We start from the raw sequence: 12,765 nt of genomic DNA, 5'->3' as shown, positions 1-12,765 counted from the left end.
TCAACCTCTGTCAAGTTGGTTGTTGATCATTGCTAGACAGGCATTTTCAAGTCTTGACATAGATTTTCAAGGCGATTTTAGTTCAAAACTGTAACTAGGCTACTCAGGAACATTCAATGTCGTCTTGGTAAACAACTCCAGTGTATATTTGGCCTTGTTTTAGGGTATTGTCCTGCTGAAAGGTGAAAGGTCTCCCAGTGTCAGTTGGAAAGCAGACTGAATCAGGTTTTCCTCTAGTATTTTGCCTGTGCTTAACTCTATTCCATTTATTTTTATTTAAAAAAACTCCCTAGTCCTTGCCAATGACAATCATACCCGATGACAAGCACCACCATGCTTGAAAATATGAAGAGTGGTACTCAGTGTTGTGTTGGATTTGCCCCAAACATAACACTTTGTATTCAGGACATAAATTACATTTATTTAGCAAGTTATTTGCAGTTTTACTTTAGTGCCTTATTGCAAACAGAATATATTTTTTTAAATATTTGTATTTTGTAAGGCTTTCTTCTTTTCACTCTGTCATTTGGGTTAGTACTGTGGAGTAACTACAATGTTGTTGATCCATCCGAAGTTTTCTCCTATCACAGCCATTAAACTCTGTAACTGTTTTAAAGTCACCATTGTCCTCATGGTGAAATCCCTGAGTGGTTTCCTTCCTCTCTGGCAACTGAGTTAGGAAGCCTTTTTAGTGACTGGGTGCATTGATACATCATCCAAAGTATAGGTAATAACTTATCCATGCTCAAAGGGATATTCAATGTCTGCTTTAGTTTTTTTTACCCATCTACCAATCAGTGCCTTTTCTTTGCGAGGCATTGGAAAATCTCCCTGGTCTTTTTGGTTGAATCTGTGTTTGAAGTTCACTGATCGACTGAGTGACCTTACAGATAGTTGTATGTGTGGGGCACAGAGATGAGGTTGTCATTCAAAAATCTTGTTAAACACAATTATTGTACACAGAGTGAGTCCATGCAACTTATTATGTGACTTGTTAACCTCTAACGAGCCTCTACCCCGGATCCGGGAGCACCCCCCACACTGATTAGCATCGCTAGCATAGCGTCACAATTAAATAGTAGCATCTAAATATCATTAAATCACAAGTCCAAGACACCTAATGAAAGATACAGATCTTGTGAATAAAGCCACCATTTCAGATTTTTAAAATGTTTTACAGGGAAGACACAATATGTAAATCTATTAGCTAAACACGTTAGCAAAAACCACCATTTTTCTTTGTCCACCATTTTCTCTCAACACCAGTAGCTATCACCAATTCGGCTAAACTAAGATATTGATAGCCACTAACCAAGAAAAAACCTCATCAGATGACAGTCTGATAACATATTTATGGTATAGGATAGGTTTTGTTAGAAAAATGTGCATATTTCAGGTATAAATCATAGTTTGCCATTGCAGCCAGCATCACAAATCTCACCAAAGCTCCTAGAATTACTACAGACAGCAACGTGTATTACCAATTTACTCATCATAAAACATTTCTTAAAAATACACAGCACATAGTAATGGAAAGACACAGATCTTGTGAATTCAGACAACATTTCAGATTTTCTAAGTGTTTTACGGCAAAAACACAATAAATCGTTATATTAGCATACCACATATGCAAACGTTACCCGAGCACTGATTCTAGCCAAAGAGAGCGATATCGTATCATCGCCAAAATATATTAATTTTTTCACTAACCTTCTCAGAATTCTTCAGATGACACTCCTGTAACATCATATTACAACATACATATACAGTTTGTTCGAAAATGTGCATATTTAGCCATAAAAAAACGTGGTTATACAATGAAAATAGTAGCAAAACAAGCCTGGAAATGTCGGTCGCCATCTTTGAGTGATCTAGTTTAATCAATAGCTAATCATATACTTGACTAAAAAATACAGGGTTGACAGGAATCAAAAGACAAATTAGTTCTTGATGCAATCGCTGATTTACATTTTTTTTAATTATCCTTACTTTTCAATACAGGTTGCGCCAAGCGAAGCTATACAAAACAGAATGGCGGCGTAAGCGTTTAACATTTTTTGACAGAAACACGATTTATCATCATAAATTGTTCTTACTGTGAGCTGTTCTTCCATCAGAATCTTGGGTAAAGAATCCTTTCTTGGGTCTAATCTTCTTTTGGTCGAAAGATGTCCACTTGTCCGTCGAAATGCCCACTAACGTACGACCGGGACCCCGAAATGTGCCCAGCGCTTCAAAGTGCACAACAAAGCAATGCCTCAAAATCGCACTAAAAGGATAGAAATTGCTATACAACGGTTCAAATTAACTACCTTATGATGCTGTTAACACCTATAACGGGTAAAAACATGACCGGAGAAATATTACTGGCTAAACTAACGCTTGGAAGGAGGCGAGTCCGATGTCCTTCGCGCGCAAGGCGCAGGCAGCAAAGGGAAGCTACTTCCGCTATTTGGTGTCTTATAGAGAAACTGATTGCGCAATCGACACCATTCAAAGCGTCATCACGCACTGACATCCAGGGGAAGACGTAAGCAGTGTCTGTTTCTCCATAGCATTTACAGTGAGCTTTAAACTGACTCCAGATCAGTGGCCAAAATGTTTGAAATCTGACTCCCTATCATGAAAAGTGCTGTAGATTGAGTTCTGTTTCACTCAGAGGCTATAGAAACTAGAGAGTTTTTTCTATCCAATAATAGTAATACTATGCATATTGTACGAGCAAGAATTGAGTAGGAAGCCGTTTAATCTGCAATGCAAATTATGCTAATGAGAAAACAGCACCCCCTATAGTCGCAAGAAGTTAACTTCTTATGGCTGCAGCCCGGCGTCGGTACACTTATGACAACAGCCACTTCAAGTGCAGGGTGCGAAATTCAAAAGATATTTTTTTGAAATATTTAACTTTCACACATTAACAAGTCCAATACAGCATATGAAAAGTACACATCTTGTGAATCCAGCCAACATGTCCGATTTTTTAAATGTTTTACAGGGAAGACACAATATGTAAATCTATTAGCTAACCACGTTAGCAAAAGACACCACTTTTTTTACTCCACCAGTTTTTTACTCCATCAGTAGCTATCACAAATTCGACCAAATAAAGATATAAATAGCCACTAACCAAGAAACAACTTCATCAGATGACAGTCTGATAACATATTTATTGTATAGCATATGTTTTGTTAGAAAAAGGTGCATTTTTCAGGTATAAATCATAGATTACATTGCAGCTACAATCAGAAATTGCACCGAAAGCAGCCATAATAATTACAGGCACCAACGTCAAATACCTAATTACTCATCATAAAACATTTCTGAAAAATACATAGTGTACAGCAAATGAAAGACAGGCATCTTGTGATTCCAGCCAATATTTCCGATTTATTAAGTGTTTTACAGCGGGGAAAAAATGTAGTGTTATAGTAGCTTACCACAATAGCCAGAAACACTTGGGCGCCGACGACTACGACAGATATATGAAATAGCATCATAAAATGTTTCTTACTTTTGCTGATCTTCCATCAGAATGTTGGATAAGGTGTCCTTTGTCCAGAACAATCGTTGTTTGGATTTAGAACGGCAACTTTCCCTCTTCATTTAGCAAGCGCGCTAGCCAAGTGGCTCGAATCTCTCCATGTCAACAAACGGAAGAGAACGGAACACGGCAAAACTCCCGAAAAATGTTCAATAATCTGATGAAACTATATTGAAAAAACATACTTTACGATGATATGGTGACATGTATCAAATAAAATCAAAGCCGGAGATAATAGTCGCCTATAACGGCAGCTAAACAAAAGGCAATCCCACTGTCCACCTCGCGCTCTTCAGAGTACCGAAAATGGGGAACACGTCATTCCAAGATGATGTGTTCCATCTCAGACCAAGATAATCACCTCATTTCTTCTCTCACAGCCTCTTGACACCCAGGGGAAGGTGTATGACGTGCATGTATACTATTAGGTCTCGTGCCCATTTATAGGCAGGAAGAAGAACAGAGCATCGATTTCAGACTTTCCACTTCCTGGTCAGGAAATGTGCTGCAGAATGAGTTCTGTTCCACTCAGAGAAATAATTCAAACGGTTTAAGAAACTAGATAGTGTTTTCTATCCAATAGTAATAATAATATGCATATTGTACGAGCAAGAATTGAGTACGAGGCCGTTTGAAATGGGCACCTTTTATCTGGCTACTCAATACTACTGCCCCTTGCAGCCCAAACAGGTTAAGCAAATCTTTACTCCTGAATTTATTTCGGTTTGCCATAAGAATGGGGTTGAATACTTATTGACTCAAGACATTTCAGCTTTTCATTTTGTATTAATTTCAAAACAATTCTAAGAACATAATTCCACTTTGACATTATGGGGTATTGTGTATACCAAATCTAAATGTAATCCATTTTCAATTCAGGTGTGAATTGAACATTTCAAAAGGTGTGGATACTTTCTGAAGGCACTGTATGTGGTTACATGGCTACAGTACATTGCAGTTTAGGGGCGGCAGGTAGCCTAGTGGTTAGAGCATCAAGCCAGTAACCGAAAGGTTGCTGGATCAAATCCCCTGACCGGACATGGTACAAATCTGTCGTTCTGCCCCTGAACAAGGCTGTTCCCTTGTTAACCCACTGTTCCCCAGTAGGCTGTCATTGTAAATAAGAATGTGTTCTTAACTGACTTGAATGTGTCCAGAGTAGTAAAAACCATGTAAGCCAGTTGGATGTATACTAAGTGCAGATTAGGTCGATGGACAACATTTTTTTGTAAGAAGCTCGGTATGTTCCAAAAAGTACCCCGATTTTCTGTGAGTGGTCAACTGTCCATAATTTGCCAGAGGCCTACGAGGCCCAACCATCAATTTATTGATGAATGAAAGCAGAGGGCCATTGAGCCCCAGTCTCCACAGCAGGCCCTGTAAGTGCTCTGATTAGCATGACGTCCTCAGTACTGTAATCACCTCTCTGACAGCCTGATGTGGGGGCAGCTATGGACAACTGCAATGTACTGTAGCCATTTAACCATATAGCCTGATATCCCCACACAAAGGGATAAACGTTAAACTGGGGTTGACATTGTATGTCATTGTATGTCAACCTATTAAGGCTGAACCGTATGTTCTGCCCACACAATTGGTTCATTTTTTCCCCTCTTTGTGTGCAAGACTCTGACTGAGGGTAAGGACAAAAACTTAACAGGAAAGTATTTTTAGGTGGTCATTATTTCCCACTGTGTGGAATTTTAGTTGAAATGTTTTCCGTGGTTACAGTATGGTATGTGCTAATTCAATAACCATCCTGAGGAAATTTCAAATATTTGTAAAGAGTGTGATTTCTTTCTCAGTGTTACAAGGTTCAGTCAAAAATGTTTTACTTCATGACATCAATGTTTATATAAGTACTTTTCTTCTAAAAGCTTTCACTTGCATTTTGCTTTGTGTTAGAATTCAACCTCAACATTGTTTGCCTCATGGCACAAAATAAGTGACTTACTTTAAAAGAAGTGAAAGGGGGGAAAACATTCCACCTCACATTGAAATCATGCTACTGTGGCAATCACAAGCCACACATTTTATTTTTTACAGAATTATATCGACTGTTGATTTATTTATATTCCCCCTTCACTTTTTATCTGGAGAATATGATTTCTTTCCCAGTTTACGATCACATCCCATGGCACCATAAAGTGCCCGCAGCGGATATACCAAACGGCTGCCTGTTGGAACCTGCAAGTGTCTTGGGCAGAATGATGGCGCATTAGGGATCGATCTGTGAAAATTTGATGGAAATGAGTGTTGTAAACATCCTGCCCCCCCCCCCCCCCTCCCCCCCTCTCTCTGGCAGGTCATATTTGAGGCGGAGGTCTCTGACGGGAAGACAGGCTTCATTGCGATTGATGACATCCAGGTTTTGAGCTATCCATGTGGTAAGTCATTACACAGGCAGTAATTACCAGACACTCCTGCATTGCTGCTGATGGATTTTTTTGTTGCTTTGCAAATTAAGATACGTAAGGTGACACTGTGGTTGAGGGGAAAGGTGAAGTGAGCAAGTTTTGCTGCTGGAAGACAATAGAGTGGGCTGACCTGCATTTGAAAACATCAGTGACTGTCGGCAGAGGATGGAATAAATAAATACATGAATAAATGAATCAGCCGTGTAATAAAGGATAATTGTGCTCTCTCAGCATGGCTTTCTGGGTTGTAATAGCTGGCTTCCACCCACTTCAGCACAATGAAGTACTTTAACTTTCAAAAATCCCTGGCTTCCCGATGACCTGACTATTAAATATACCGTAGTAGTGTTTTAAAAATGTTTTTACCCAGAGACCGTTTTACAAAGACACAGTGAAAGCATGTTTCCGGCAGCTTCCACAGATGCCAAGATTCTGAGACGTCATTGGAAATCAACTGTTCATTATTGAACTGTTATTAAGAAAATGTTGTGAGTGTGTCCACAGTTGTTTACTCGTACACATCAAAAGGGCCCAAACTGAAAATTGTAATATTTAGATTTTTCCCTCACTTCCGTTTTGTCTAGATTCATTTGGATTAGTCTATCCAGGGTGATAAAGGATTAGATTAAATAATGGAAAGGCATCCCAATTAGGAGCACCAGCAACCACAGGGGGTAGGGATTTCACCTTCACTGATGAGGTCTACTAACTAGGAATGTAATCCTTTTGAACAGTGTAGTCAACCTTTTGTGACAGTTAATTATAAAGGGTGGGTAAAATGGCTGGTTTAGGGACACTGGACCCTTTGAGGACTAGACTGGTGCAGTCCAGTGTGTCCAGCCATGCGTCTTCTCCCGCTACCTCCTCCTAGGCTTGCATCCCAAACGGCACCCTATCCCCTACGTAGTGCACTACTTTTGACCAGGGCCCAATGTAGCGAATAGGGTGCCATTTGAGATACAGCCCTAGCCTCCACAGTAGCAGCATTCATTTAAATTGACAGCTGCATCCAGAGAAATGCTCAGTACTGAGCACTAGCCACCCCTCATTTGGCAGCGGGGTAAGTGGATTGATTCAGGGGACCGATACATCCCAGGCTAATTTGGAGCTAATCTGCTAATGCCGTCGCTCCAGAGGGTAATTTCAGTTGGATTTAACAATAATAATTATCCCTCGGCCTCAAACATTTACCCATTTATTACTTTGGAGAAACCCATTTTAGTTTTTTAAGGAGTGTTAAGTATTTAGTGAGCGCTATAGGACAACAATTATATTCATAGTAAGTGCGTGATCGCTCTTCAATAACAAATGCTGCCGATTTGGTCCAACTGGTTAATCAGCAAATGTCGTTTTCTTTTGCACTTTCTATGAAACCACTTGGTTCAAAACGTCTGGCATGACCATATCCTCCTGGTTATCAGTGGCCACTGGCTCTGATCCCTGTCTCGAGGAGCTTGTGGCTCTTCAGCGGCAGAGAGGCTAGAATGGATCCCTGACTAAGCTCTGTGTGAAACGAGGGTGTGCTGAATCACCCACCTCTCTATCCACCCATTGCACTGATCATAATGAACTAGCTAAGCACACGCCCTAGCTGACACTGTGATTCTCAGTCTCTATTTTCACCTTCGTCTCATAGCTAGTTAAATCACTATGGTTGGGACTTTTTTTGAATGGCACTAGCCCATTGGATCATCTCACTGTTCGATCTCCTCTTCCTCACTTCTCGGCCGCCTCTAGATCTCTCACTAGGTAGTGCTCTCTCAGTCTAAGATTCTGTCTCTTTGTATGTATGGGTTGTGCATAAAATATGTCTCATCAGTTTTTCCGCTGTAGTATACAGGCTAATTTGGGGGAGTACCCTTTGGCTGTGTTTTGAATTCGCTGCTGGATTATAGAACACAATTAAATTCACAATCACTCCAAAACATTCATTAAAAGAAAACATCTACAGGCAGTGGGTTTTCGTCCTCAAAGTCAAGTTGAAGAAAGATTATTGAAGGAATGTTAAATGCAGCATCTTTAAACTTACCGAGAGAACACTTGGTGCCTCTATACCTTGACATAGACATAGTTAATGTATTCGAAGTATGAAAGGCCAAGCCATCGTTTGACTCGTTAGATAATATGTAACGAGGATCCCTGGATGTTAACAACAGTGGGGAGCCAGACAACCGCTTTGACCATGTGGTCCTGTTGCGTTCAGATAAGAGTTTAGCTCCTTTTCGTAAAATGTTCCTCCTAGTCATGTGTGCTCAGTTACCGCCGGCAGTGCTCCAGACTACCACACGGCATCTGGACTGCCAACCAGCCAAATCACCATGAATAATTTCGCTGTCCAGATCAAAACTTTGCTTGTTAATATTCTTCCTTCCAAATGTCTCTTCTTCCTTCCATCCTTCTCCTCATGTCGGTGAGTCTAGGTTTCCTTTCCTTTGATGTCTATGCCCTCTTGGAACACTAGTATCTTTTGATCTGAGGTGCTAGTGCATATTGTCATAATCCAGGCTGTTCATAGCAGTGGTGTGTGTTTTCACCTGTACCATTTCACCCTCTCAGCTCTGGCTGTGTCCGTGTGACAGATGAGGTAGAAGCTAGTAATTAGGACTTGGCTGTCTGACATGGCGAGAAGAGGGAGGTGCTGCGTTGATCATGTCGAGTACGTTGCATTTATGACTGCTGTAATTGTTTTCTTCCCCCGTAGATAAATCGCCTCACTTCCTGCGCCTGGGAGATGTGGAAGTCAACGCGGGGCAGAACGCTACCTTCCAGTGCATCGCTACCGGCCGGGATGCCAACAACAACAAACTGTGGCTGCAGGTAGGGACTGGGAGCGGGCAGGGCCCGATAACCACTGAACACCAGGACTCATTATGAACAATTATACTATTGTTCATGTATCACACCAATAGACGAAAAGGGAGTTCAAAATTCAACCAAATTATAATCTATCACTTGGTATATCACTTGGCATTGTGTCCTCAAAACTCAAACACCTCTCTACACCATCTCAGATACGATACGCTACTCAAGGCAATGCCACGTCTCTTTGGGGAAATGTGTATTATGAAAGAATGGAAAATCTATTTTGTCAGCTAGGGCTGCGGGAAAATCACTGTTCAGGTGACTGCATTGTCGAAGCCCCCGCCTAATGCCTAGGGTGAACTGATAAGGTCCACAGAGTTGAAGGGAGAGTGGGATGGAGGGAGAGAAGGAGGTAGGGAGGGAATAAGGGATAACTCCTCTCATGGATGACTGGGTGGAAAAGTGTGAGAGGCGATGTGACCATTTCGGTGCCCGGCGGTCGTGGAGGTGAAACTGTAAAAGAGACAGTGCTGTCGACACCAAACTTGTCTGATAACGTTCACCGTGATAAGCCCTTAGAGGAAGTGGCAGCTTAACAAACCCATTTATCCCTCTGAGATACACTTTTACAGTATGTGTTACTAGCTTGATTCGTCCTTGATGCCATGTTTGTTTTTAAGAAATGACTCCAGATTTGATGTCTGCCATCATCTTCCCGATAATGTAACGGCCATCCAATGAGTGCAAACGGATATGTTTTTTCCCTTGTTTTTATCGCGCAGAGGAGAAATGGGGAGGACATTCCCGTGGCGTCGACTAAGAACATCAACCACAGGCGGTTCGCTGCCTCGTTCAGACTCAAGGAAGTGACTAATCTGGACCAGGACCTTTACCGATGTGTCACCCAATCAGAGAGAGGATCTGGTGTGTCCAATTTCGCCGGACTCATCGTCAGAGGTATGTGCTCCCTCCTCAGATGAAGATCCATGCACATCTGTTTACTACCTTATAAATGATTGGTAGCGGCTCTTATTCAAGTCTAAGGGCTGTTAATTGTGGTTTTGGACTCAGTTGCAAAAATTCCCCAAATTTCTTCATAAACGTTATGCACGAATCAAAGATAAATATGTGAGGGAAAACACAACTAGCATATGTTTATTCAGATGGAGGAGTTTGAATATTATTAGGATATTCAAATGAGAATCACCAAAGGGAAAATAAATACACAAGTTCTCATGTCATGATGTGTGAAGTCTGCTTGTGGGAATGCTTCTCAGATGGGGTCAGTGGAGAGCGCAGAAAGGCTTGGCGACGGGCCATGCTTCAACAGACACCTCGCAAATCAGCAGACTTCTCTCTCTGAGCTGCTCTGCATATCTCCAGCCACACAGAGAATTAATACAGACAATCGTAGCATCTTCCCAGCTCCTACCTCTGCTCCCAACCCAGAGGAAGGGAGGGACAGTTTTCTTGCATCAGTAAAGCAAATCCTATTGTTAGCGCAGGCCAGAGGGCCCCAGAACCCTGGTGTTAGAAGGGAGTTGAACATTAACTGCACTGACAGGTCCGATATCTCACTGGCGCTTGAAAACTGACATCCTGCTACAGCAATCCGAAAGATGGTAATTTTAAAGGAAATTTTGGGGCCATTGATACAGGCAGCCCATAATGAGAGCTGGCAAGGAGTTGCCCGTTGTCGATTATGGCCTAAGGGTAACAGTTTATTAGTGGGTCCTCTGCCAAAACCGAAGTGACAGAGGATGCTGCCGGCAATTTTGGTCCGCTTTGTAACAAATGAAAATTTAAGTGGCAAATTCCTTTCACCGAAGAACTATTGATCTATGTGTCCCCCAGCGGTGAGGGAAACAACACCAAGCGGAACACAATTCACTTCGTCATGAGGTTTGCGCAGCTCCCAGCGTTCTTTGAGTAATGATGTTGCCCCCTTGCTAGTAGAAACAAAACTTTATTGACAATACTGCTCATTGGAACAGGGCCGACAACAAACATGCCTGGTGCGCTCCGCTTTAACAAATCAAAGGAAAAGCAGCCCGTTAACGGCTTTGATTGTGAGATGTTTCTTACGGGCTTATTGAAAGACTTCGGAGTTGACCTTAGGTGCAATTCTCAACATGGTATTTCAATTGTATTTCTTATCCAAGGCTTTATGATTAGGAATCCATGGGAATATGTGCCTCATCTAAAAGGTTCTAGTATGTTGTCTTGTGCATGTGAATGTATGCACAATTGTGTGTGTACACTCTGACTGTTGTGTAGACAGTGTGTGCTGTCATCTCCCCCGGGGTGTGCGTGTGGGGGCCAGTGTGCCACCCTGCCGTAAACAAACTGGCTGATTGGTGGCAGACACGACTGTCAGCTGAGGAGCAAGCTGGGAGATATTTTCTGCTTAAAAGTAGATTTAAACTCAGTACCTGCCAGCTCTTCCCCCACTGAAGAAAGGTTCCTGCTTGACAATCCCAGGCTCAAAGAGAGATTGTTAAACTCTGATGAAGCCTCATAATGATGCCAAAGGAAGAACTTGGAAGGCACACAAGAAAAGAGAAACGCGTCAACACATATATGAATATGGAACTGGGTTGATTCCAATGCACAGGGGAACAAAAAACAAATTTTAACAATATTGGTTTAGAATGTAATTTTGTGGTGTGCAAATTTAACCTGAAATGAACTCCAAGCAGTCTGTGGACTGTTTGCTTCTTAACCACAGGTTTTTAAGAGGCAGAATGATTGTGTCACCTTGTAGATGATAGTCTAATACCATCAGCTCAAACAGTGTCTACATGCTGGAAGTAAAGTGGGGGAGACAGGTGGAGGAAGGGATCACTCCTTTGCGTCTTGTAATGCCATCAGTCAGCTGTAGATTGCTGCGTGCACTTTGCTGTTTCAAGGCCTGCCTAGTCGCTGTCATCTTTTGCCTCGGAGCTTATCATTAACTTCAAAATAAGCCAGAGCGGACGTGAACGTTTCCTCCCGCACAAAATGAAGTTGCTGCAGCACACTCGTTTTTTTCTCTTTCTATACATCTCTCCTTTCTTTTCTCACTCCCCTTCCTCCCCCTACCCTGCTCCTCCTTCTCCTCCTCCCCCCATTTTTTTGATCAAGCTACTGCCTTGGAGATTGTCGACTGCATCGGCAATAAATGAAAATCAATTACTATTAGAATGGCTCCGGGGCTGTGGATGCTTGGGGCTGGGTCAGAGCAGAGCTGCAGGCTGGCCAGTCAGTAGCCTAAGTTGTGCGACGGCACGGCTGATGTTTAGCGGCGCGGCCTGCTGAAGGATGAGAGATGGATGAAACAAGGTTCAAGGAGCAGTAATGCGAGGGCTCTGCGATATCATTCCACACTGTCACCCCACATGTGATGGATGGGCTGCTGGGGAAGAAGCAATATTAGATGATGAAAGATTCATCATCATCTCCCTCCCCCCTCTGCCCGCCCGCCACTATCTACCTGCTCAGTCCTACTGTTACTATCATCCTGCCACCGTTATGAAGCCCTAAATGGGGAGAGTCAGTCAGCCTGCCTGCCTAGTACCTGTCATGGAAGGCTGTTAAAATGCCTGCTTGCTAAAGCCTTCTGCATGCATGCTACTGTGCATTTTATTGCAAGCGTATTTATAGTTTTTCAGTTGAAAGAAGCCATTTTGGGTGTCATTTACTCCAGACCTTCTCTGTTATGTTTACGCCGTTTCCTCCAAACGTCTTAATGAAATGAGAACGGTCCTCGCCTACAGGTACAAGTACAAATTAGATTGGCAATTGCCTCTGCATTTAAATCGCTTTTTTCCCCGTTCTATTTTTTTCCGTTGATGGCGTTGGTTCGTTTTCCTGGAAAACGACTTCTAATAAACATCAGTGGTTTCAATAATGAATTGTTTTGATTAAATCAATTGTGAAGATGCTTCTGGTTCGTTTTAGTTGGAGTCTATAAGCAATCCAGTATTTTGACCCAATGTATTTACCTGGAAAGAGGATTTCAGGAAT

The 12,765-nt window shown here is 42.1% G+C and overlaps 1 protein-coding gene across 18 annotated transcripts in view; it reads left to right on the top strand.

Moving 5' to 3' along the window:
* Positions 1-12,765, top strand: part of LOC129825034 (receptor-type tyrosine-protein phosphatase kappa) — a 164,928-nt gene that overhangs the window by 80,882 nt on the left and 71,281 nt on the right. For all 18 annotated transcript variants that reach the window (XM_055884694.1, XM_055884698.1, XM_055884697.1 and 15 more), the window contains 3 exons: positions 5,847-5,928; positions 8,660-8,775; positions 9,543-9,717. In XM_055884694.1, the coding sequence (XP_055740669.1) occupies positions 5,847-5,928; positions 8,660-8,775; positions 9,543-9,717 (373 nt within the window). The remainder of the gene's footprint in view (positions 1-5,846; positions 5,929-8,659; positions 8,776-9,542; positions 9,718-12,765) is intronic.

The sequence above is a fragment of the Salvelinus fontinalis genome, chromosome 27, assembly GCF_029448725.1.
Source record: "Salvelinus fontinalis isolate EN_2023a chromosome 27, ASM2944872v1, whole genome shotgun sequence".
Lineage (NCBI taxonomy): Eukaryota > Metazoa > Chordata > Actinopteri > Salmoniformes > Salmonidae > Salvelinus > Salvelinus fontinalis.
The sequence above is the reverse complement of the archived record's forward strand: the minus strand, read 5'-3'. Positions and strand labels throughout refer to the sequence as shown.